Raw genomic sequence first — 26,948 nt, 5'->3', positions numbered from 1 at the left:
GTCCCTTGGACTGCAAGGAGATCCAACCAGTCCATTCTGAAGGAGATCAGCCCTGGGATTTCTTTGGAAGGAATGATGCTAAAGCTGAAACTCCAGTACTTTGGCCACCTCATGCGAAGAGTTGACTCACTGGAAAAGACTCTGATGCTGGGAGGGATTGGGGGCAGGAGAAGAAGGGGACGACAGAGGATGAGATGGCTGGATGGCATCACCGACTCGATGGACGTGAGTCTGGGTGAACTCCAGGAGTTGGTGATGGACAGGGAGGCCTGGCATGCTGTGATTCATGGGGTCGCAAAGAGTCGGACTCGACTGAGCGACTGATCTGATCTGACCTGATGTATAATATAAGGAGGGGCAATGATGCAGCATGAGGCTATACAGGTAGACAGCAGTCAGATCTCACAGGACCTTTTGATTAATTAAGCAACTTGGCAGTTTAACAAATTATTTTTTTCTCTCTTGATTTTCTCTCTTTTCAAGTGACCTTGGACCTGTGAGCTTTAAGCAGGGGTACAAGGAAACAGGAATGAGGTGTACATGTATTTCTAAAAGATTACTTCGGCTGCAGCATCAAATTAAAGGGATATAACACCGAATGCAGAAGAACTATTAGGGAGGCTATGGCAGTAATCCAAAGGAGAGGTGGTGAAATCTAAACTGGTTGAGAAGGAGATGGTAGAGACAGTAGGGAAAAAAAATGGAGAAGCAGATGATTACAAGAAATATTTAAGAGATAAACCAACAAGTCCCTACTTTAAAATAAAGTGCTTGCCTCTCTTCCAATTTAAGCTCTGCACCTATAAATCCTTTGTAGACCTGGTTTGTATACAGTTTTTCCTATATGAATCAACTAGAGTTTGTCTCTGCAAGAGAGAAGTGGGGAGAAGAGAAAGAGGCATTTAACTCACCATTTTAAATAAGCAGTGAAAGTTTACATTAGAAAGGAAGGAAGGAGAACTGTTTGCTATGTGAGTAATGCTACAGGGTTTGCTTATAAACAGGCAATGAAGCCATGAGTAAAAGATGTAGAGCATATTCATTCAACAGGTCCAAAGCTGCATGAAAATAGATATTATCAAGAGAAAAAGTAATTTGAATCAAAATTACAAGGTCAATGAGACCCTTGTGATGAATGTGAATTAGAATGGAAGCTGAAAATAAAGAATGTATACAAATATGAACTGTTTTAATGGCTGAATGAGATTAAGGGAGAAAGGCAGTTTTGCATGGGTGCTATTAGGAACTCCCACTGGAATTCACTGGGCTGTGTAAAAAAGTATCAGCTACTAATAGAAGTAGTATGTTAAACGTGAAGGTCACTTTGCAATCCATTTTTACTATACAGTGATGAAGACTCTTGAGAGTCCCTTGGACTGCAAGGAGATCCAACCAGTCCATTCTGAAGGAGATCAGCCCTGGGTTTTCTTTGGAAAGAATGATGCTAAAGCTGAAACTCCAGTACTTTGGCCACCTCATGTGAAGAGTTGACTCACTGGAAAAGACTCTGATGCTGGGAGGGATTGGGGGCAGAAGGAGAAGGGTTCGACAGAGGATGAGATGGCTGGATGGCACCACTGACTCGATGGACGTGAGTTTGAGTGAACTCCGGGAATTGGTGATGGACAGGGAGGCCTGGCATGCTGCGATTCATGGGGTTGCAAAGAGTCGGACACGACTGAGAGACTGAACCAAACCGACTGAACTGATGAGAGATATTGTTAAATTGATCAATGGATAACTGGAGCAAAGAATCACTATCCAAATACTAAAAACCCTGAACTATACAAATCGACTACAGAAGGCAGGACCATATTTGTGGTAGACAGCTAGCTAGCTGTCCACACAAATTTCTGTATCTCTTCCATAGTATAGAGTTGCCCTGGGAATTGCTGCCCAGCAAGATTTTATTTCCCAGCCTTTCTTGTATCTAGCAAAAGTGAATGTGAGTAGAACCATGTGAGTCACTGCCAGGTCAAAGTTTTTAAAAAGCAGGTGTGAATTCTGCATGTTCTCTTTGTTTCAGGCAGCTAAATGCAGAAGACAAAAGAGTCTTAAGGATTTGCAAGGCCCAAAGATGGGCAGTGTGTGGACCTTAAATCACTGTGGAAGGTAAGCCATCTACCAACCAAAAATACCAGCATGTGATGCATCTATGTGAAAACTAAACTTCAACTGTGTTAAGACACTGAAATTGTGACTTTGTTATAGAAGCAAGCATTACTCTAATATCTGCTTGGATTATGTAACTGGATCTTTAGGTTTCCTTTTTTAGCATGTATTTTTATGTACTTCAGGAAAATACTTACGCTAGGCTAAAACACAAACCTGGAAGTTTGCCACAAGAGAAAGTCCTAAACAACTCAGTAATCCAAGTACAAGGCCAGCCTTGTTTAATCTGATGATTCGATTCTCTTCAGGATTCAGAGCATGAACTTGCTTATAACGAACATAAATGGTCGCAACGCCTGGAAAAAGACAATTGGAAAAACAAAAAGGTAATAAATAACTAAGGAATAAAGTTGCCGATAAAAAGCTCACAAAAGTCAGTGGTATCTAGAAACATGGAGTCCCCCCACAACACCCCCCCGCCCTCCGCCTGCACTCCACCCCTTGACCTCGCTGCATGTGGGATCTTAGTTCCCTGACCAGGGATCAATCCCATGCCCCCTGCATTGGAAGCTCAGTCTTAACCACTAGACCACCAGGGAAGTCTCAAGAAACATAGTTTCCTTTTTAAAGATAATCTGAGAGAAGAAAAAACAAAACAAGCAAAAAACCAGCTGTAGTTTCTAAAGAACTTTTAAGATTGTACTGTAAAACTACTATTATCTCTGTGTGACTGAGCAAGTTCTTTGCTTCCTGTGGGCCTCATGTTAAAAATATTTTGGAAAAATTTAAGAGGTGCATTTGATGTTTTCTGAAAATCTCTAATACATGTTATATAAAACACAAACTGGGGGTTTCCCAGGTGGTGCTAGTGGTAAAGAACACACCTGCCAATGCAAGAGATATAAGAGACGTGGATCCCTGTGTCAGGAAGATCCTCTGGAGGAAGGGATGGCAACCACGCCAATATTCTTGCCTGGAGAATGCCATGGAAAGAGGAGCCTGGCAGGCTACAGTGCTTAGGGTCCTAAAGAGTCAGATATAACTAAAGCAACTTCACACAAATTATTACATATGATTAGCATTAAAGTCTAAAGTAATTCGTTTGAAGAATATGGATAAGATAGACACAGGCAAAAAAACATCAAAGGATTATTTGCCTCAATCTCATTTCATTTCTAATTGCTACAACTTGGCTCAGATACAGCAGTCATTAACATAGGAAAAAAAACACAAAACCCCACTTGACTGTCCTTACTGGTTAAGAAAGGGCCAAATTAAACCTTCCATTGCAAAAATATTGCCAAAGAACTAAAAGTGTAGGAAACATAACAGAGATATACTTTTGTAGAGACATATTTCTGAAAACTTTAGTTACAAGATGAACTTCTGTACTCTGAAATAATTTTTTTAACTTAAGTGTTTGCCCTGAGCAAATAATAAACATGATATGGAAAAATGCAAATATTTAAAACAATCGCAATTGGTGGAAAAAGCATTATTTTAGTAAACCATTAATTAAAAAATTAGCTCAAAAAATAATGAAAGGAATGTAAAATAGTATAGTAGAACTGCATTTCTTTGGTATTAGAATATCGCTCAAAAATCAAAACAGAGTTTCATAGCTGTTCGCAAACTTCTCAATCGTTTATCTTAAAGGAATTTTGTTGAGGTTAGTTGTGGTCAGTGTGTTGACAGCTCTTTGTCCTCTACTGGTTATTTAAGAAATCCCCTTAAGACCTCAAGGAATATTTGGTTATACTTTACAGCTTCTATTTGCATGAGTAGTCAAATAGCTCTATAGATATTTTTAAAAGATTTACTTCCATAATTTAGCATTTCTAGACATTGTTTTTACTTTAAAAGAAACATATCTGTCATCAATAATTTAGTGATAACCCTCCTTCAGTGAAACTAGCAAGTAAAACAAATAACCGAACAGTAAAGGGCAATTCAGCTATAAATTTTGATTCCCAAAATCATTCTTACTACTTACATAAAACTGCGGCGATATTTAACATTGCCCCAAACAAGCATTTTTCTGGAGCCACTGTACCAGTGTCACTAGAAGAAAAAAAAAAAAAAAGGTATGAGAATTTCTCATGTTAGATAGACACGTGTATTTCTTCTAATGGATAAGAAACAAAAGAGGTTATTTCAAATCCTTTATCTTTTTATAAATTCCATGACTCAACTCTTAATTTTATAATGAGAACATGACAATTTCAGCTCTCAATATTTAATGTTCACTTTTTTCTCATATCACTTACGGTTATTTCTTTTTCATATAATAGAATTCACTATAAATTGATAAAATAGCTATCCTTGTCATGTTGAGGCTGCATTACTAACTTACATCAGTCAGGCAGCATGTTTATCTGTCTCACCTGAATATTCCCTAAATACCAAAGATCCTTTCAGATTCTTTGGACATCTGTTGTTCTCTGCCTATAATTAAAACCTAATTGTTTCTTGATTACTTTTTAAAAATATTTATCTAGCACCTAACAGGATTGTCAGACAGCATTTTAGGGACAAAAACACTGTGGAAATAAAAGAGACAAAACCCTTGCCTTTGCCCTTCTGGAGATTCCACTCAAGGCCAGTTTTGAGTTCTCTCCTCTCTACAGCTTAGGTGACTCACGCAGCTTCCACTCCAGACTTCTATTAAAATCACAGATCACACTGGATTGCAATGTGTCTGTTTACATGCCTGTCTTTGAGTGCAGGATGAAATGCATAGATCCTGATTAACAGCCCACCATTTACTAACTGGGGAACCTTGAGTATGTTCTATGTATACGGTTCTCCCCTATCTAAAATATGGAGCTATCAATTTCTTCCCAGACTTATCAGATCAACATAAGGAAACGAAACTGTGGTCATGCATGCAAAGTATCTAGCATAGCTGCAGGCACACAGAAGACACTCTGTGAATGTTAGCTCCTTCCCCTTTCCTCAAACTACTGAAAAGATTAAAAAGACAAAGTCTTTATCCTCAAATTGAAGTAATATAGGAAGGAGATAAGAAGGATCTCAACCCTGATAATGGTAATTCAAAAAAAAGAGGAAAGTCATATCCACTAAGGAATCAATAATAAATACCTGGTGAATATTTGGATCAGGTTTAGGAAAGTAAAGTATCAAATACTGATTCTAAGGATTGCTCCTTTCCACTCTACAATGTTTCTTAAGACACAAAAGATTTTGTTACTCTTTGATCATCTTCAGAGAGTGGGGATTGTCTTTGCTTCTACCTTTCAAATTTTCAAGAATAAATGCATATGTATTATTCTTATAATCAGAAAAAAATCCATGGAACTTCCTTGGTGGTCCAATGGTTAAAACTCTGTGCTTCCAAAGCAGGGGGCATGGGTTTGATCCGTGGTCGTGGAACTAAGATCCCACATGTTGCATGGTATCACCAAAAAATAAAAATAAACTAGAAAAAAAAATCCATAATTTTAACTGTGATATTCCAAATGATGCTCCTGTTTTAGATTACCCATAAGTAAATAACTTATGGGGCTTCCCAGGTGGCTCAGATGGTAAGGAATCTGCCTGCAATGCAGGACACATGGGTTCAATCCCTGGGTCAGGAAGATCCCTCGGAGAAGGGCATAGCAAACCACTCCCGTATTCTTGCCTGGAGTATTCTATGGACAGAGGAGCCCGGTAGGCTACAGTCCATGGGGTTGCACAGAGTCAGACACAACTGAGTGACTAACACTTTCACTTTCAAGTAAATAACAGCATGCACTTCCAAGATGGCTGGCTAAGTGTGCTCTGGATCAGAATGACAAACTGGCCTACAAATAAAAATAGCCAAGCCCATCACCTCATCAGCATTGCATTTCAACCCAGTGGTCATTACACATCATTAAAAAAAATTATCTGATCACTATTTTATGTTATTTATATTATTGCATATATTAAATACAAGTTCTTTTCTTTTTTTTTGGCCACATAGCATGGTTTGTGGGATTTCAGTTCCCCAACCAGGGATCAAACCCAGGCCCTTGGTAGTGAAGTGAGGAGTTCTGACCACTGGACCACCAGAGAATTCCCAAATAAGTTTAAATATTTTGAAATATAAAATACATAGACATTCTAACAGTTTCTTCTTATACCCCAGTGGCTAGTCTCAGGAACCCTTCCTACACATTCATAACTTGAACCAAGAGAATACCTGAAGCACACTTGCAGAATTGTCTCTGAACTGTGAATTATCCCTGAAGTGAAATTTATATTTGGTTATGTCATATGGGGAGTGTAACAATGAAGTCTTTCAGGTAGGGTCTATGAGCTGAAAGGAACTTCACAGAGTATCTAGTCTAACTCTATCATTTTTCAGATGAAGACAATGAGCCTAGGGGAAGTAAACATAAGTACCACTGAGTTTACATACATTAAAATGTGGGAGGAAATTCTCCAGATAATAATACTACTAATAATACTAAACTAGCAAAAAAAAATTAAAAGGCAGAAGAACAGAGATAGAAAAGGAAGTGTCTAGTGTTCTATCAGAAAATCACATGCAGTACCATCAGAGAACTGAAACTCTGATAAAGAACTCAGTGGCCTCAAATTATAAAAAGCTCTTTGAAATGAAAGCAAATTCTCTAAGGGGAAATAAAAATGATGAAAGACTCTCAGGAATATGTATGCTCTCCTGGAGTTACTAGAGAATGAACTGGCTTTTAAGCTATAGGTCCTCTGATCAGAGTGGTAAACAGTGGTGACTTATCAAAATTATTCCCAGAAGTGGAAACTTTATAGCTTTGGATTTTATAAATCTTCTTAAAGTAGACTCAATCTGTTGGTGACCTGTGTGCTACACCACACCATTGTGGAAACAGTAAATGACATGGCATTGCCCTGATCTCTTCCTGACATTTAAAACAGATAAATTTAGCCTTTAAGTTTATCACCTTTCAGAAGTGCTCTATTTTCTGTGTTGGAAAGGTTATTTTTCAGAGGGTAAACAAACAAATAAATGAAACAACTCAACAACCAACAAATCAAACAACCAAACTGGAAGGAAATCAACCAAGTCGTTAATCATTCCTGGAGGGGCAGAAACTAGAGGGAGGCTGGAAAAGACTTTGAATTTCACTTTTATAATCACTCTAGTACTGTTTAAAACGTGTTATAATAACAACATATTGCCTTTATAACTGGAAAAAAAAAAAGATTATGGACATAGCACATGTAATCAAATACCCATACTTAAATCACAAGTAGTTTTGATATTTCAAAAACATTATCAACAAATTTAGATACTTAGTTGTGTCAGAAAAATCTAGGCAACATGTCATGAAGAGTAAGACCCTAGTCTCTAGAATCAAATGGCTTACCTGGTCAAACTGAATCTTGGTTCCACCAATTACTGAGTCATATGCCCTTGAACAAACAACCTCCTTGGACCTCATTTCTTCCTCTATCAAATGGGGGTAATAGTTCCTAACTCAAAGGGTGGCTGTAAAGATTCAATTATTTAAGACCAATTTAAGAAGAATGCTTAGAACATTACCTTGTACGCAGTAGGCAAATCAATTGATCTTTGCCATTACTGTTATCTTTGAAAGAAAGTGAAACTGTTAGTCACTCAGTAGTGTCCGACTCTTTGAGACCCCAGGGACTGTAGCCCACCAGACTCCTCTGTCCATGGAATTCTCCAGGCAAGAATACTGGAGTGGGTTGCCATGCCCTCCTCCAGTGGATCTTCCTGACCCAGGGATTGATCTCGAGTCCCCCTCATTGCAGGCAGATTCTTACTACCGTTGTTCTAGTATTTTTGAATTGTAAGGGGAAAATAATTCCAACTCTATCTCCTGAAACTTTGAATACTTATTTGGAAAACAGGCATTGAGGTGTCACAGTTCACTAACTGAACCTTAACCATCTGTCTCCATATTTCTCTATCACACAGAAAGAACCAAATACAACTTCCTTTTTCTGCTTTTATTATTGTAATTTCAAACATAAAATTTGAATTTCAAAATGTTAAAATTGAATGTTGAGTTCAATATTAAAACATGAATGATACATACCATTCTCCACAAAAGAATACATTTCACTGACCTGATATAAGGCAAAACAGGGTCAACATGGTGAAGTGTTATAGCAGTGATATATGAAAATATGAAAGCAGCCGCTGTCCAAATTACAAGGGCTGAAGGAAGGAAACTGAGGCCTTGCTGAAACCACCACATCTCAAACAGGTCTCCTGAGGCAGAAAAAAAAAAAAACAAATTAGGTAAGATTATTCAAGAGTATTTCATCTATTCTACTTCAGCCATCCCATCCCACAAAATTGTACTTTTCATCCTCAGCTGTTTCACTTCTGATCAATTCCCATACCATCTACTGACACCTACTCTCCTTCAGTTTTGCAGTAAATGGAACCAGGAATCACCCACTTTCTGCATCCAGACACTATCTCTCTACCCCATCTTTCCACACATAATCAATTACCAAGCACTGTTAATTTCACCTCTTGGATTTCCTAAAATCTACCCCTTCTCTCCATCTTCACTGCTACTACTCTACCTAAACCACCATTATTTCTTGACCAGATTATTATTATAACTTTCTAAATGGTCCTCCCTTGGAGAAGGCAATGGCACCCCACTCCAGTACTCTTGCCTGGAAAATCCCACGGACGGAGGAGCCTGGTAGGCTGCAGTCCATGGGGTCGCTAAGAGTTGGACACGACTGAGCGACTTCACTTTGACTTTTCACTTTCATGCATTGGAGGAGGAAATGGCAACCCACTCCAGTGTTCTTGCCTGGAGAATCCCATGGACAGAGGAGCCTGGTGGGCTGCCGTCTATGGGGTCACACAGAGTCGGACACGACTGAAGCGACTTAGCAGCAGCAGCAGCAAATGGTCCTCCCTTAGTCTGGACCACAACCAACCCAGACTCTACTATAAAATTTTTTTTTTAAAGCACTCTAATTCTAAAAAACCAATCTGACTACTTTATTCTCCTCCAGAGAACCTTTCAGTGCCTCCCCCCATGCCCTTACAAGTTTTCTTTCCTTCTTGACATGGCCTATGGTCTTTTTATTGTCTGATCTCTAATTCAATACATTCCTCTCTGGCCACTTCTCTGTCTGCTCCCAGTTCCCTGCCTTAGCTATCACCATCTTCACCATCAATACAAAAACAGTGTTTACTGTGTCAGCAAGCCTACTAAGTACCTTAAACATATGATATCTTTATTCCTCAGAACAGAATCATAGAGGTTAAGAGAACTGCCCAAGGTCATAGGACTGCAGTAGAGACAGTATTCAAATTCAGGCAGTTCCATTCTAACACCAATCACGATGCAAATCTCTTTCAGGTTGCCAAGTGTGTCATGCCCTCTTGCACACCTTTGAACCTTTGTTTTGTCTGGCTACAAATAGTGTCACACCTCCTCCTCCACTACCACACGTTAACTGCTATACATTTCAAGTCTCAACTCTTCTAGCTTCATCTGAGTACTCCTGCTTTGTTTCCGACGGCACCCTTACTTTCTCAACAAGGACACTGCTTGTTTGGTTCTCTTTCTCACTTAACTTTAGAAGGCCTATCTACACATATACCACACATCACCACTTTCTCCCTTAAATTCCAGACTGAGGATGTTGGTAAGTAATTAGGTGTTAATAATATGAATTAGAAAATATTAATGTATCTTCATGCATTTAATATTTAAAAATATAAAAATACTTTCAAATTACAAGAAATTACTATTACACATGTGAAAATAATTTCATATTTGGAGGAGTATCTTCTCATAGTGTGACAGACTGCAATTCAGTATTTCCCATGAACTCTGTAAAAACTTAAACTCTTATCTCCACGATCCTCCAACGTGCTCAGCTTCCTCATCTCAGACTGACCTTCCAAATAATGAAACCTCAGCCATTTTGACTCGTACTTCTCTTTAACTCTGATCATCTGACTTGCTACTAAATATGTACATCTAAACTTTGCTAAATAAGTTTCTTTTCCTTTATCCCTAGAGTCACCATTGTACACTCAACTTGAGTAATTTCCTGTCTGAATCATCATCATCTCTTTTCTGTTCTTTCTTCCTGTCATCCCTTAACATTCCATCAATTTTACTCCTCTATTTAATCATGCTAGTTCCCTGGGGCTTCCCTGGTGGCTCAGATGGTAAAGAATCTTCCTGCAATACAGGAGACCCAGGTTCAATCCCTGGTGCAGAAAGATCCCTGGAGAAGGAAATGGCAACCCACTCCAGTATTCCTGCCTGGAGAAATTCCATGGACAGAGGAGCCTGGTGGGCTACAGTCCATGGGGTCGCAAAGAGTCGGACATGAATCAGCAACTAACACTTTCACATTGGGTGCCTTGCTTGGGAACTCTCCTTAGGCAGTAAATTGGAGCCATTGTTTCCCATCTCTCAGGGATCACTCCCAGTCTTTCTTCACCTGATGCCAATTCCTTGCAAAGTTCCTACAGGACTTTCCCCAGCATGTTTCTGGACAATAATTCTTAATTTCTATAAATTTTGAGTAACTTCTAAAAATTTGAATTTAAAATCTTTAGGAGTCTAGTTTCGACTTTGTTGGTTCTGACAGCCCTTGCACACTTTTTTCCCCCCCAATTTTTGACTATGAGCTCCTGTTTCAGTTCAGTTCAGTCGCTCAGTTGTGTCCGACTCTTTGCGACCCCATGAATCGCAGCACACCAGGCCTCCCTGTCCATCACTAACTCCCGGAGTTCACTCAGACTCATGTCCATCGAGTCAGTGATGCCATCCAGCCATCTCATCCTCTCTCGTCCCCTTCTCCTCCTGCCCCCAATCCCTCCCAGCATCAGAGTCTTTTCCAATGAGTCAACTCTTCGCATGAGGTGGCCAAAGTACTGGAGTTTCAGCTTTAGCATCATTCCTTCCAAAGAAATCCCAGGGCTGATCTCCTTCAGAATGGACTGGTTGAAGCTCCTGTTTAGATGATCTTAATTGGGAGTATTCTAAAAGGTTTAGTTTAAGGGTGAATCATTCCAGAGAGGGTCTATATTTTTTTCCAGATACTCTGGCATATTATGAACCTAGGTTGACTTTAATATCTTGGCTTCCAAGTTTTTCAGATCATGTATACAAGTAAATATAAACTTTGAATCTGAGCGATGACAGGCTCTATAGTTTTAAGTTCTTATGTGGTATCTTTAGTTCCCCACCTGGAGCTGTGATGAAAAGGAACAAATTTGTGCTCCTTCTTTGCCAGGAAGGAGATATTTTTTCCTAGCCCATCTTTCATTGAATATGTAGATTTTTGAGGGTCCTGGCTGATTTGAGGGAAGAGGTTGTTCTCCAAGGCCACAAGTTGTACAACTGCAAATGGGAATATTTACACTTTATTTTTTATGAAAAAGTCATCCCCTGACACACAGGCATCACCTACACCAACTATATAACATGAATGGTGTCTCTGGAAGTTATACATCCGGGAGGTCAAAGGGTTATGAATTCTCTCTCTCTAACTTGGGTGGTAACAGGGGTAGCCTATCATTTATCCATAATTGTACTTTATTTCAAAGCCCCCTCAAAAGACACACTACTAGTTTACTACCCTGGTGTCAACTCTCTTCGACTTTTTAACCCTGGGAATTTCCCCTTCTTTCCTATGAGGACTGCTATACATTTACAAGGCTAATATAATTTATTCAGCCTTTGGGTGTTTTGGCAAAAGGGATTTTCAAAAGATTTTGTCCACCCTATTGCTAGAAGCATGACCTCTTCTTAAAAAAAGAAAAAAAAACCAAAACTCCCAGAATCCCACGGACCGTGTTAATCTCAGGTATGTTGGAGGCTGTGGTCCCAGTCAAGTTCCAGAGTATGGGATAAAGTCAGAGAAGAGAGTCAGAGTGGTGGAGATAGATGATTCATTTTATTCAAAGTTGGGGACAGCACTGTCTTTGTCCAGGGAGAATGGGAAAGCCTATTTTATTTTATTTTACTTTATCGGCCTTGCCATGCAGCTTGCAAGATCTCAGTTCCTGGACCAGGGACTGAACCCAGGCCATGGCAGTGAAAGCCTGGTACTCTTAACTACTGGGCCACCAGAGAATTCCCACACGATCTCTTCCTTTAATTGTTTGTGCATGTCCAAATCCTTCCTATTCTTCAAAATCGGGCTTAGATACCATATCCACACAATGTTCCCTAATCCATTTGGATCTGGAAATAAACATTCCTTCTTCTGAGAACATCTGACTTGCACATCTCTTACAGCTCATTTTCTTTGACAGTATAAAAACTGGGGAGGGTGTCTGAAGTGGATAAAATCCTTGATGAGGAATTCCATTTCTCTACTCACAGAATAGGGACTTGCCCATAAAAAGTACTCAATAACCCAGACCAGATCCTCATAAACCCCAAAAAGGTTCATGATTTTTCTATTTCAGTTAATAGTACAAGCAATCCCCGACTTACAGTTCATCTTTACGATGGTACAAAAGCAATTTGCGTTCAGTAGAAATCACACTTCAAATTTTGCCCTTTTCCTAGCCTAGTGATATGCAGTACAATATTCTTGTGACAAGATGCAGGTCCTGGTCATTTGCAACCATTCTTATTCCTAGTTACCACTGTAAACACTCAAATAAGATTCTCAGTTCTCTTGGCCTGTGTTTTTCCTTCCCCTCCATCCATTCTACACGCACTGCCAAATTAACTTTCCTAAAACATATTTCTGCTCAAAAACTTCTTTAAATAAAATCATGTTAACTTGGGCAAGCTTCATTAATTTCTCTGAACCAGTTTCTCCTTTGAAAAATGACAATAATATTATTGGCAAAGGCTGTACTGTCCAATACAGTCAGTACCAGCCACAGGTGAAGAGCTGACTCACTGGAAAAGATCCTGATGCTGGGAAAGACTGAAGACAAAAGGAGAAGGGGGCGGCAGAGGATGAGATGGTTAGATAGCATCACAGACTCAATGAACAAATTCAGGGAGACAGTGGAGGACAGAGGAGCCTGGCTTGCTGCAGTGCCTGGGGTCACAAAGAATCGAATACATAGCGACTGAATAACAACAACAAAGCCACATGTGACTATTTAAATTAAAAACTTCAGTTCCTCAGTTGTACTAGATGCATTTCAAGTGCTCAGAAGCCACAGCTGTAGCTACCATACAGGATGGTGAAAATATGGAACATTTCCATTATCATGGAAAAGTTCTATTGGACAGCACTGGATCACTATTACAGGGTTTACACTGACATAGCACATGTAAAGAACCTAAACACTTACTGATACTGGTACCTTTTAGTATTAACTGTTAAATGCTCTAAAAGAATACCTGCTTCAGAGAGGTTTATTCAAGAAGTAAATGAGATAATATATGTAAAGATGCTGTCATGGGTGGTCAGTAAATGTTCCTCTTTCAGAATGTAAAAGATGAAAGTTCACAAAATACCGGTCTTCAAATATGCCCAAACCTGCACCTTTTTGTAAATCCTGAAACTCACATATAAACAAAATAGAGGCTGTTTCAACCCACATGTCTGCTAAGTCACTTCAGTTGTGTCCGACTCTGTGCGACCCCATAGGCGGCAGCCCACCAGGCTCCCCTGTCCCTGGGATTCTCCAGGCAAGAACACTGGAGAGGGTTGTCATTTCCTTCTCTAATGCATGAAAGTGAAAAGTGAAAGTGAAGTCGCTCAGTCGTGTCCGACTCTTAGCGACCTCATGGACTGCAGCCTACCAGGCTCCTCCGTCTATGGGATTTTCCAAGCAAGAGTACTGGAGTGGGGTGCCATTGTCTTCTCATGTCTTTAAAACCTGTAAAATTTCAAGTCAATGCACCAATATTGTTCAAGGGTAGAGCACTATGCTATTAATTTTTTCTTTAGAAGTTGATATGTGTGTATTTTATAATAATATAATACATAGAATTAAATATTTTAAATCTGCGATATCAATTTTCTCATTCTTTCTCACATTAGACACCTTTCACTGATCTCAAAAAGGATAAAATTAAATGAAGAACACTGAGTTCCCTCCCACAGAAGGAAAAACAATAATGAGGAAAAGATGATAGCTTATTATTAAGCCAAATAGAGCACTGACTAGTCCCTGAGATGCAATGGGAAGAACACAGTTTTAAGATCAGATTTACGTAAATGCAAATCTCAGCTTTATCACATCCCAGCTGTACAATTTCAGGCAAGTTACTTAGCTTCTCTGAGTTTCAGTATTCTGATTTGTAAAGTAGCTATTCCTTAGAGTAGTACAGAGTAAACATACAAATAATCATGATGCTCATACTTAATCACTAAGTCATGTCCAACTCTTTCTAACCCTATGGACTGTAGACTGCTGGCTCCTCTGTCCATGGGATTTTCCAGGCAAGAATACTGGAGTAGGCTGACATTTCCTCCTCCAGGGGATCTTCTGTACCCAGGGATAGAACCTGTTATCTCCAGGGTTCCCTGAACTGGTAGGCGGATTCTTCACCACTGAGCCACCTGTGAAGCCCCATAATAATGATAGGTGATTTATCAACTCTGTACAACCACAATTAGCCACAGGGATGGGGAATGACAATTCTTAATTCCTTTTACATGTGAATCATCTTAGATTCCTATCTCCTTAGGTTTTGAGGGTTCTAGTTATCTAAATTGACAATTTAGAGGAAAAGCAGCAGCAAATGGTTGTTGTTCAGCTGCTCAGATATATCCAACTGTTTGGGACCCCAAGGACTGCAGCGTGCCAGGCTTCCGGGTTCTTCACTATCTCCTGAAGCTTGCTCAACTCATGTTCACTGAGTTGGTGATGCCATACAACCATCCTATCCTCTGTCACCCCCTTCTCCTGCCCTCAACCTTTCCCAGCATCAGGGTCTTTTCCAATCAGTCGGCTCTTTGCATCAGCTGGCCAAAGTATGAGAGCTTCAGCTTCAGCATCAGTCTTTCCAATGAACACTCAGATTTGATTTCCTTTAGGACTAACTGGTTTGATCTCCTTGCTGTCCAAAAGACTCTGAAGAGTCTTCTCCAGCACCACAGTTTGAAAGCATCAATTCTTTGGCACTCAGCCTTCTTTATGGTCCAACTCTCACATCCGTACATAACTACTGGAAAAATCATAGCTTTGACTATACCGACCTTTGTTGGCAAGGTGATGTCTCTGATTTTTAATACTCTAAGTTTGTCATAGCTTTGCTTCCAAGGAGCAAGCATCTTTTAATTTCATGGCTACAGTCACCATCCACAGTGATTTTGGAGCCCCAAAAAATGAAGTCTTATATTGTTTCCATTTTTTCCCCATCTATTTGCCATGAAGTGATGGGACCAGATGCCATGACGTTAGTTTTCTGAATGTTAAGTTTGAAGCCAGCTTTTTCACTGTCCTCTTTTACCTTCATCAAGAGGCTCTTTAGTTCCTCTTGGCTTTCTGCCATTAGGCTAGTCTTATCTGCATATCTGAGGTTATTGGGCAAATGGTTTACCAGTTTGCAAAGGACCACTGAGAAATTTAAGTGCACCGAGGTAAGGAAGACTACTGTTGCCTATGTATTATCACACTGGAAAGCTGGAAGCACTGCCAACCAAGCAAAGGAATTTAAATGCTTAATAATTTAAGAAACCTTTCAAGATTCTTGAAAATATGCAGGAATAACCTTCACATAGCAATAACAGAAACACTTAACAAAATATTCTTGCATTTCTCACCTATCTTATCTCTGCTTTCCTTGAAGATCCCTGAATTAGAACTGCATCTACAAGTTTTAAATTCCACAATATTTAAATGCCACAGGTAAAAAAGATGAATTCTTTATGCTGTTTCCTCTAAGGGGTGACTGCTTAGGGACAATAAAAAAGTAAATTCTGGATATTCCAAGTGAAGAAAGAAAGCCACAGGTACACAGAATCACGCCCAAAGCAAAGCATAATAGTAAATGGTTATTTTTCTAAACTCTAGTTTGGCCTTCTAACAAACATACTATTCTCATAATGATTAAAAATTAAATAGTCTAGAAAATTAAGTAACACTTTTACAAGTCGGATCAAACATTACAGGGAGAGAAGTCGAGGGAGAATCTGATGGTGCATGGCAAATTAGAGCTGTATTTAGTATTGGTTTATAAATTTAAATTTGGGAGAATTGGAAAAATGTGGAGTTTTACAAATGTATCCTAATGAAAGCACAGTTGTGAAGATATAAAGCACTAGATATTTACCTTTCTATACTGGACTTCCCTGGTGGCTCAGACGGTAAAGAATCTGCCTGCAATGCAGGAGACCCGGGTTCGATTCTTGGGTGGGGGAGATACCCTGGAGAAGGGAATGGCTACCCGTACTCCTGCCTGAAGAAGTCTATAGACAAAGGAGCCTGGCGGGCCCCGGTCCAGGAGTCCCAAAGAGTGGGGAACGACTGAGCGACTAACATACACACATACACACCACACACACAACACACACACACACTACTCTGCTCACCCCAGGGAAGACTTGAGCTTCGGGTAAACACAAAGTGAAAGTGAAAGTGAAGTCGCTCAGTCGTGTCCGACTCTTTGTGACTCCATGGACTGTAGCCCCGCAGGCTCCTCGGTCCATGGGATTTTCCAGGCATGAATACTGGAGTGGGTTGCTGTTTCCTTAGCTGCTGCTGCTGCTGCTGCTGCTGCTAAGTAGCAAGTCACCACAAAAACCTTCCTCCCCTACCTACCCCACCCCTCCAGGAATCCAAGCCCGGGAGTGACAAAGAGAAGGTATACTCAACCACAGTTTTTTGTGGGACTGGGGCAAAGGTTCTCGATAACCGCTTAAAAGCAAATAAAACCAAGGAATTATTTACACCCACCGCTGCCTTCTTCCGGAGGCGCAAAGAACTGGGACGAAGAACTCGATTAACCCGTGCCTGGGGCAGAGAAAAGACGTGGGAGGCGGAGGCTTGGCAGGGCTTGGGGCAAGCTAGGCGTGGAAGGGTGCGGGGGAGGGGGAAAGACCAAGAACTCACACTGAAAGGTGAGGCACGGAGACCTGAACCCAGCCTGCACCCACTCAAGACCCCTCCTCCCCAATCGGATCCCCAGCAGTCCGTCCGCGCTCCGGCTGCCACCTGGTCCCTCTCCCACAAGTCGCACAGCGTGGTCCCTGGAAGCTGGACGCCTCGCACGCCCGCCACGGGGTTGTGGGGCTCCTAGCAGCATCCCCGTCTCTGACCTGCCCGATTCCATTCTCTAATACATCCCTCCTTAGTTGGGGCTGGAGCCGGCCCTCATCCCCTATTTGGCCTACCTCGCTCAGACGACCCTGACAGTACGGACCGCCGGGTCCGGAGGCGGCCGGCTGAACGGAGATGGGGCAGGGCCCCGAAGCGCGCTCCCGAGCAGCCAAGCCGGTCCCGGGGCGCGCTCACCGCTGAGAGGGGCGCGCTCGCGCCGCCGCCTGCTCCGACACTGTATCCCTTTACGGCAATCGCGAAAGTGTCGTGAACGTGCTGCCTCGGATCAGAGTCACCCAGTCGGCTGGAGTCGCAGGTCTTAATTCTAGCTGTGTGCTTTTGCGGGCCGTGGTAAGGATGCGAGGCTCGGTCCTGGGGAAACGGCCAGAATATAAAGAATGAGTCGGGGGCCACGATTCTCAAAAGGGGCGGAGAGAGGGCTGCAAGTTCTGGGGTGGGGCATTGGAATATATCTCTGTATGGACTCGCGCGAGGCGAACGCAGTTTCTTCCTCGCGCAGGGTAGCCTCGCGCGCGGGCTTGTGGGGAGTGCGAGGGGCTACTGCTCCTCTGACCCCGGATGAAGAGATTGAGGTGGCGCATTGCCAGCGCGAGAGCTCGGGGGCTACTGTGCTGGGTGTAAGGCTGGAGAAAACCTCGGCGGCCCGGGCTGGGCGGGCCGAGGGGTAGGGGCGCTGCCTGCGCGGAACCGACCTTGCCTGTCAGGTCCACACCCTCCTGCTCAGGTGTTGCTAAGTCCACAAACCGTGTTGAATCCTGTGCCGATTTTGCCTTCCGTTTGGAATACGGTGCTGGTGATTCGTGGCTGGGGCCACACTTCTTGGTCAGCAACTTTTCTAGAAATCTCAGAGTCGGTATTGACGATCTCTAAGGTTGCCACCTAGGGTTTATTTCAGAAGTATTCTTGGAAGGACGGAAGGGTTTGCTAGTCTTTGCCGGTGTCCCTAGAACACTAGATGAATGGGATATTTAAATGTTGCTGTGTTTAACTTGTTTTTACTCCAGTTCGGTGATTGGCGTTTTTGTGTCATTTATGACATTTTGCATCATTGGTATTAATATATATATGTGATTTTCTTTAAGTCTCTTAGTTCATTGATGAGTCTGTGTTAACGGTAATAGGCAAGTTCATAATTATCTTTAAACAAACGTTAGTGTCGTGTGTGTGAACAAGGAATAAAGATTGTTTCTACTCTCGTACTATTGGGCGTGTGTTCAGTGGAGGTATTGAACTGAGAGCATTTAGACCATAAGAACTCAAGAACCATTGGCTTTCATGTAAAATTCCAGATATTGAAGTTCTAAAGGCGTTTTGCTACATATTCATTTTGTGCTGAGCAAAAACTATTTGGAAGCCCCTTGTGCAACTTGTCTTTACAACCCTTGCATTTGGAAAAAAGCCAGATAAAGCTGCCTCTTGTATTAACCTGTTCTGACAGAGGTACCTTCATTTGTTGTCCAGCTGTTAGATTATTACTGAATATTTACAATTATGGTTTCATAAATGGGTTCTTCTTCCTCTCCCATACCCAATCTCTTAAAATTTACATTATAAACAGTATTATATGTTTGATATTTAAATATAAACTTGTTTTACAACCCCCGTTAGATATTACTGCATAGTCAGTGTGTTTTCTAGGCAGCAGTAGACTTGTTTAGGCTAAAAGTACCGGTGACATTCTTTTTGAGGGTCATGCTATGCTGTCTCTTTTAAGGGAATAGGAAAATAATCCACCAAATGTTAAGCTTTGGCTTTTTTTGCTTGTTTGTTTGTTTCTGGAAGAAGTTGTTTCCTTTTCTTTTAAGGAATGCAAGATTTCACTTCAGCAAAGCAGTAGATCTGAATTGTGTTACACAGTACTGTTTTAGCTTCCAAGTCTTCTGAAAAGGCTTTTGTTTTTGGTAACTTGTTCTGTGTATCACTTGTTAAATAATGCTGAATGTAATCCTGTGATCCGTTTTTTTAAGCTTGATTTTTTATAGTTTGCTCTGCCTCCCAAATACTGTTCACCATTAGTATTTTCCTTTAGTCGTACCATAGAAGTGGAAAGAGCTGTGTAGTCACCAATTCCTGTGAAAGGGTTGTAAACATACTGCTGAATCAGTGCAGCTCAAAACTTGGCACCCTTAGACATAGGGGGGATGCGGATTCTGGAATTTCACACTACAGGTTGGATATTGTGTGAGCTTACCTTATTCTCTGCTGAGCGGTTGGAGATTCCTTTTTTAGTGTGACACTTGTCAGATTTTCACCAGTGCTGAACACTGGAATATTGTAGGCAGCATGTTATTATCTTTAGCGGCTGTAAGCACAGATGTTTTGCATCACAGAGTTAAGGTCTACAAATTGTATATAATTTTAGTAAAGATACTCATTAAATTTCTATGATTTTATTTTTGTACCTTCATTGGACCTTTTACATAGATACATGTATGTGCAGAGAAGAATTTTGTTAGACCATATGTGCACCCTTCCCTGAACTCCCATAGCAGTTTGTTCACAGTATGTTATAGCTTAGCTATTTACAAGGCTCCCCACCACCACTTTGAGCTTGAGGGCATGGATGGCATATTTCAATCTTTCTGTTTCCTCAAAGATCTCGAACAATCCAGTGCTATTAAATAACTAGATGAATCACATTTGTTCATTGTCCCACAAATAAGTACTGATCACCCACCTAGTGTTAGGTATGGTATAAGATTTTAGGAAAAGAATGTTAAGACATGCATGGCTCCTGCACTCCTGTGTCTTACATATCAGTGTGGGGAAAAGACCCCAAAAAACCAACAATTAACCAAAAAAACTTCAAAATGTGGTAAGTGCTATGAAAGAAGTATCACGTTCAAGCCAAATTATAGCAGAGGAGGGAAACATGCTGGTTACAAGTGGAGAGGTTACATGGGACAGCGATCAGTATTATTGTAATCTGAATTCCAGGTAATGAGGATTTTAAAACATTTAAAATGTTCACTTTTATTGTTATAATTTGTTAAAACACTTCCTCAGTTAATAAATTGGCTGTGCTGCAAAATTATAGATTTTTTTATAGGTTAATTGATGGCTTTCTATAAGATCAGAATAAAATATTAACTCCTTGCCACAGTCTATAAACCTCTGCGTTGTTGGGCTTTTCATACTCTCCTTAATCTCACTCTTTCGTATGGTTTACTACTGTCCAGCTATAGTGATCCCACAGATATGAATAAGAAAAATAAGCTGGATTTTGCCTCAGGGTCTGTTTTCCTTTCTTGGACTATTCTTCCTCTTGCTCTTGGAATGGCTGTCTCCTTTTCCTCTGAATTTAGTATGTGAAGTGAAAGTGAAGTTGTTCAGTCGTGTCCTGCTCTTTGCGACCCCATGGGCTGTAGCCTACCAGGCTCCTCTGTTCATGGGATTTTCCAGGCAAGAGTACTGGAGTGGGCTGCCATTTCCTTCTCCAGGGGATCTTCCCAGCACAGGGGTCCAACCTGGGCCTCCTGCATTGCAGACAGACACTTTACTATCTGAGCCACCAGGTATAAATGCTTCTTTTTCATGGTCTTCAACCACCTTGTCTACAATGTTCATCTTCAACTATTTTCTGACTTTACATCTTGTTTTCTTCATACTGCCCATCACAGTGTGTAAGTGTGTAATGTCACTTGCTTATTTACCTTCTTTTACTCATCTTTCCATTGGACTTGGGAACTGGGATCATGTCTATCTTGTTTACTGCACTCAGATATTGGCTGAATGCATTTGAAACTTGGAATCCATTTTCTCATAAAAACTTGTCACTGATGGCTGGGTTTCTAAGCTACCCAGCACTAGTTTTAATTTGTTACGTTAATTTTTTTAGTTTTCACGTGCTGAAATTCAGAAACTCCTCTGTTTTTCCTGAGATGGTTTTCCTGGCAGTTGCCTCCTGGTCTCAGGTGTGATGGGAGGAAGGAAGAGAAGAGATGAATCTGTGGCAGTGTCAGCAACCTCTGACAAAGGGCAACATGTATCTGAATTTTTATTTGCAATCTTGTTGCTAGTAAGCGTCACAGAGATAGTGTTGCCAAATTGAAATATCCTTTTTACATGTATGTATTATATAATAACTAGGTCTAGGAAGGTTGGTCAAGATGTAGATTTTTCTTAAACAGAAACAGAAGGACAAAAATCTAGGTCAGAAGGGGAAAACACTTAAAATGAAAAGTATCCAGTTTATTATATAGTCCTGCCAAATGCTCAAACTTAAAACCATTAGGATCAGAAACTTGTAGCTGTTTATTGCCAAAAACAGGCCAGCATCCTCAATATGTCACTTTTTTTTTTTTAACTATGGGAGAATGGGACACTATAATAATAAAATATAAATTGAGTTGGCCAAACTTTTTATTCCCATTTAAGTGGAAATCTGTAAGAGCTGATTGATTATAGCTCGCCAAGTATGAAAATACATTATTCAGTTTGACTTCTGAAAATTTGGCCACTTGATAGTATGGTATTTTGGTGGTCATCGGTCTGTTATTTCATCATCCAAAATGATTTTGCAACCAGATGTTTGACATTATATAGATATTACTTTAAAACAGTTTAAATCAGTTTCTTTATGATACAATTGAGTGTGTGAAAGAATTCTTAGAAATAGTAGAAAATTAACTTTGGTTTGTCTTGGCTTGAAATTATTTTATTATTTTTATTTCAGAGCACTTGAGTTAGTTAAACTGGGCTTCTTTCGTGATTTCTGAAAGTGTAAGTCAGTTAATAACTACAGTAACTGTTCTCTAAACCAATTATTGAGATACAGGATTAACTGAGGTTTGGGATGCCACTTTAGATCATTAGTGACATTGGAATTAATTTATGGGAATAGAGAGAAGTCGTGGGCATATTTTTGATACTAAGTTCATTGCTGAGTTGTCCTAGACTCTGTATCACATTCTATATTCCCATAGTGCAGCATTTCTGGGAATTTCGTACTGTGTTCTGGATAGCTTTCTGCCAGATCAAAGTACACCTGTGTTGGTCAAATGCCACTACCCTTTTAGTTCTGTTAAGATTTTTTTTTCTTTTTTAATCCTTTAATGGTTTCTCTTCCTGCTTACTAACCATGAGTTTCCTTTTCTCTTCATACTTAATCCTTTTAAGAAATTTTCTGCTTTCCAATCTTCAACTAGGCGTTAGCTTCCAAGTTAAAAAATTGAAATTTTGATATCTCACCCAAACTCCAGTCATTTGATTTTTGTCTAAAACATCTGTACATAAAAGTTGCATGTATGTCTTTCCTACTTTCATTCTGAGATCCCCTCTCATCTCATACCTTCCCAAAGCCAAAATAACTGATTTTCCTTCTAAACTCTCCTAAGTATTTCCTCTTGATTCCTCCTCGTAAGTAGAAATTACTTACAGATTTGACTGTCTTCATATTTCCATTTTTACCACCCTACTGTAGGCCCTCACCACTTCAAACCTTTGGTGTCACGATACTAATTTCTATATGTTATCAGCTTGTCATTGTTTTCTTACATTGGTTATTAAGTTACATAATTATGTTATTTCTGATCCTTTCTAAGTCAGGTACAAGTACTTAATAGGTTTAAATTTAAGGTTTATAAAAAACCTTATGAGGGACAGGGAGGCCTGGCCTGCTGCAGTGCATGAGGTCGCGCAGAGTCGGACATGATTGTGTGACTGAACAACAACAACATCAACAGTCATCACTCGATGCACTTATAATTGTTTTTTACTACCTCAGTTTATCAGTTCACTCTGCTAACACATAAATACTGTCCTCTTAAAGTTAATTTTTTTCATTGTTGTTTATTCCCTCATGGAATATTATCTATATCCCTTTCCACTAAAAAGGTCTGTCTTTTAATTTAAACAGAAACCCGGTTTATATGAACCTCATTTAACAGCTGTGTGAACTTGGACAAGTTAATTAGCCTCTCTGTGCCTTAGTTTAACTTTCTGTAAAAACTGGAGTAATTAATAGTATTGCCTGAAAAATCCCATGGACCGAGGAACCTGGTAGGCTGAAGTCCATAGGGTTTTGAAGAGTCAGACACGACTGAGTGACTTCACTTTCACTTTTCACTTTCATGCATTGGAGAAGGAAATGGCAACCCACTCCAGTGTTCTTGCCTGGAGAATCCCAGGGACAGCAGAGCCTGGTGGGCTGTCGTCTGTGGGGTCGCACAGAGTCGGACACAACTGAAGCGACTTAGCAGCAGCAGCAGCAGCAAGTGCTCAATAAGTATTAGCTATTCACATTAAATAAAAATCTAGTTTAAGACCCATTCTATTTAAGTCATTTCTCCAATATTAAGACTGGTTTACTAGTTGTCTTTGAGTGTGTCTTGGACCTCAGTTTCTGCATATGTGAAATGATCAGGTCATTATTAGGTTTTTTCCAATTTATACTATGATAGTGTGAAATTGAAAAAAAAAATCATGAGCTTTGAAGTCTGGTAAGCTATAAGGTAACAGGAAGCATATTATTATTAAAATTCTTAATATTTTTCACATAAAGATGAGGTTATATGACTTCTTTTAGCTTTACACCAGTAAGAATTAGAACTAAAAGCAGATCCCTGTTTTTCTGATCCCTGTTTAATGTGTATTATTTTTTTGCCAGTTTGATTTTTTTTAATTTACTGACATTGATATAAATAGCGGCTGACAAATATATCTTTTTTTTCCTACCCCCAGGGAAAGACCATCCACCAAAAGCTATAAAACAAGATAAAGTATTCTCCTCAAATAAAAGGAAGCCAAGATCCATGAGTGGGCATCGGTCGACAAGGAAACGATGTGGAGATTCTCACCCGGAGTCCCCTTTGGGCTTCGGGCATATGAGTACTCCCGGGTGTGTATTAAATAAGTTGTTCCAGTTACCTACACCACCACTGTCAAGACACCAACTTAAGCGTCTAGAAGAACACAGGTATCAGAGTGCCGGACGGTCCTTGCTTGAGCCTTTGATGCAGGGGTATTGGGAATGGCTCGTTGGAAGAGTTCCCTCCTGGATCGCTCCAAATCTCATCACGATCATTGGATTGTCAATAAACATCTGTACAACTGTTTTATTAGTCTTCTACTGCCCTACAGCTACAGAGCAGGTAAGAGGAATTTCTTTTATAATAGATATAAACATTTATTGCATGCCAGAAACACTGTAATTGGGATTTTTAGGTCATTTTAGCTAAAGGTAAGATAATGTGACAGCTATTTGTCAGCTGTTTTAAAGTATCCTGTCGTATATACTATTAATAACTCTCATAACTACAACCTACTTTACATACACTATGCTTATGAGAGACCGGAAGCAAAGTGTGGACTCTGATGCCAGTAGATAAATTAATGTTAGTTGAGATTAACATGTGAAGTATTCCTTTAAAATCAGTAAATCTCAATGCTTTACAAAAAGAATTTTATCCCCCTTTATTATGGCTAATAAAGTCTTAGCAAGGTTTAAAATGATCAGAGAGGAAAGTCTCTGGTAGGAAGATGGCACAGCTATAAATTAGTCATATTGAAAGTGTTCTCTTGATTTCCAGTGAGAGTTGTTGAATATCCCTTTTCGCTTCCTGTAAACATATCTGATAACCCTAGGTGTATCTCTGTCGTTCTGTTATTTTAACACAGCAAAAGAAAATAGAAGAAAGAAACGGTGTAATGTATTTCCTGCTCTGTATCTTGCTGTGGCTGCTGTTAAAAAAAGGAAACATGGTACTGCTGGGCGTTCTCAAATACAAATGTCTTTGCTGCTCTTTCACTTTTACCTTCCCTCTACTCACTGCTTAAAACCAAAACTGAAACTCAGTGGGTAAATTGAAGTTATTTGGCTTCAAAATGTCCTTATCAAAAAGTTAACCAAGGTAGTTAGGTAGATGAAAGAGAATCAAAACATTTACTGTGCCAGAATGATCAGTACAGATAAGCCAAGAAGATAGAAGGTGATCCTCAAGTAAAGCTGTTGAAAGTGACTGTCTAAATCATAATGGCTACAATGCTCCTTGTCTTGTTTTAAATTTGAAGTAATTTTTTTCAATGTAGTCTTTTTCAGTTGATTTTTTTTTTTTTTGAGGTAAAATTATCACCATTTAATCCTTTATCCCTTTTTGTTTTCATTAATTTATTTGTTTCCACATATAGGTCTTAATGTAAAGTTATTGAGGGTCACAGTTATTGAGGGTCACAGTTACATATAAAACATATTTTTGTTTTTTGTCTTTTTCCAGATACTTATTTTCCCCTCGTCCTTGATTATCTTTAATTCCTCTTTTACTATACAGATACAATTCATACAGGTTATATGGATATATTTCTGGTTTCTCCTCATTTTCTTAACTATCTTGCTTTACATCAATCTGGAAACAAAAAATAAACACCAATACAATTGTTTAAATATGTCTTGGGATTCTTTATCATATTTCCTTGGAGCTGTTTTTCCTGTGGATCACTTGAGGCTCTGACATCTCCTTCCAGAGGAATCTGGTCCAGATCTCACACATCCTTAGAGATACAACAGGGAAGTGGGTTGGTTCCAGATGAAACCTTCTAAGTCCTAAACTAGTTCCAGGAGAAAGATTAGGGAATGAGAGCAAGTTCAAGATTAGCTTGGCCACTAATAGTCATTTTTTGAACACCTAGACTGTACCAGGCACCATGTTCCCTGTAATACTTTTCCTCAGTCTCTTTTCTTAAGTGATTTGGAATTATTAGAGTAACCCTGGCATTAGTTAAATCTTTGGGAAACTTCCAGAATAGGAACTACGCTAATTTCAGAATGCTACTTTGAGAAATCAAGGTAGGTTATGACTATAATAGTTTCCTGACTTACACATTCAGTGTATCAGACTCTTAACCCAGCTGAGACTGTACTTGCTCCTGAATGAGAAGGCTTTCTTCTTAAAACACCTCTGCGAGTTGTGAAATAATGGAAACAAAGAAGAAATAGATAAATATTAAACTGTTCTATGTATTCACAAGAAAAAAGAAAAGTCCAAAGATAAGAAGGCTTTGCTTCTCTCTCTTATATATGTAATTACCATCTTGGTGTTTTCTAGATGGTTGTTACTTAGTCACTAAGTTGAATCCAATTCTGTTCCAGGGTAACAGATTTCCCCATTAAAATCCTAAACCGCCCCCTCCCCCAAGAAGTTCCTTGTTTTTCTAGTTCCCTAAAGCAGTAGTGTTCAATAGAATTTTCTGTGATGATGATAGTGTTCTGTGTCTGTGTGATCTGATATGGAGGCCATAAGTACTTACGGCTATTGAATATTTGAAATGTACCTAGCAGCTGAGGAACTGAATCTTTGGTTTATTTTAATGAATTTAAACTAAAATAGTCACAGATGGCTGGCTAATGGCCATTGTATAAAACAGTGCAGCTCTAGAGAATTACTGGATTCCTCTAGGAGTAAGAAGCAGTAAACCCAAGTTTAGAAGGGAGAGTTCTTAGTCACATAAGAGTAATCACTTAGTGGACTTCCCTGGTGGCTCAGTGGATAAGAATCCACCTGCCCATGCAGGGGACATGGATTTGATCCCTAGTCCGGGAAGATTCCACATGCCTTGGAGCAACTAAGCCGGTGCGCCACAACTGCTGAGGCCACTCTCTAGAGCCCACGGGCTGCACCCACTGAGCCTA

At 39.9% G+C, this 26,948-nt stretch overlaps 2 protein-coding genes across 5 annotated transcripts in view; one reads left to right on the top strand and one right to left on the bottom strand.

Annotated features, from left to right (window-relative positions):
- Positions 1 to 17,509, bottom strand: part of DRAM2 (DNA damage regulated autophagy modulator 2) — a 29,966-nt gene extending 12,457 nt beyond the window's left edge. For 2 of the 3 annotated variants that reach the window (XM_005908563.3, XM_070367516.1), the window contains exons 1-4: positions 17,377 to 17,509; positions 8,194 to 8,338; positions 4,106 to 4,173; positions 2,329 to 2,468 (exon numbers count right to left, since the gene is read on the bottom strand). In XM_005908563.3, the coding sequence (XP_005908625.1) occupies positions 2,329 to 2,468; positions 4,106 to 4,173; positions 8,194 to 8,324 (339 nt within the window). In that variant the 5' untranslated portion in view covers positions 8,325 to 8,338; positions 17,377 to 17,509. Of the gene's footprint in view, positions 1 to 2,328; positions 2,469 to 4,105; positions 4,174 to 8,193; positions 8,339 to 16,939; positions 16,965 to 17,376 lie in introns of those variants that run through there. The other variant, XM_070367515.1, reaches the window with a different exon arrangement.
- A 3-nt stretch (positions 17,510 to 17,512) lies between these two features.
- CEPT1 (choline/ethanolamine phosphotransferase 1) overlaps positions 17,513 to 26,948 on the top strand; it is a 36,193-nt gene continuing 26,757 nt past the window's right edge. Inside the window, exons 1-2 of one of the 2 annotated variants that reach the window (XM_070367514.1) lie at positions 17,513 to 17,653; positions 24,005 to 24,414. In XM_070367514.1, the coding sequence (XP_070223615.1) occupies positions 24,076 to 24,414 (339 nt within the window). In that variant the 5' untranslated portion in view covers positions 17,513 to 17,653; positions 24,005 to 24,075. The remainder of the gene's footprint in view (positions 17,654 to 24,004; positions 24,415 to 26,948) is intronic. The other variant, XM_005908561.3, reaches the window with a different exon arrangement.

The sequence above is a fragment of the Bos mutus genome, chromosome 3 (genome assembly GCF_027580195.1).
Source record: "Bos mutus isolate GX-2022 chromosome 3, NWIPB_WYAK_1.1, whole genome shotgun sequence".
Lineage (NCBI taxonomy): Eukaryota > Metazoa > Chordata > Mammalia > Artiodactyla > Bovidae > Bos > Bos mutus.
This window is presented reverse-complemented; position numbering and strand designations above follow the sequence as displayed.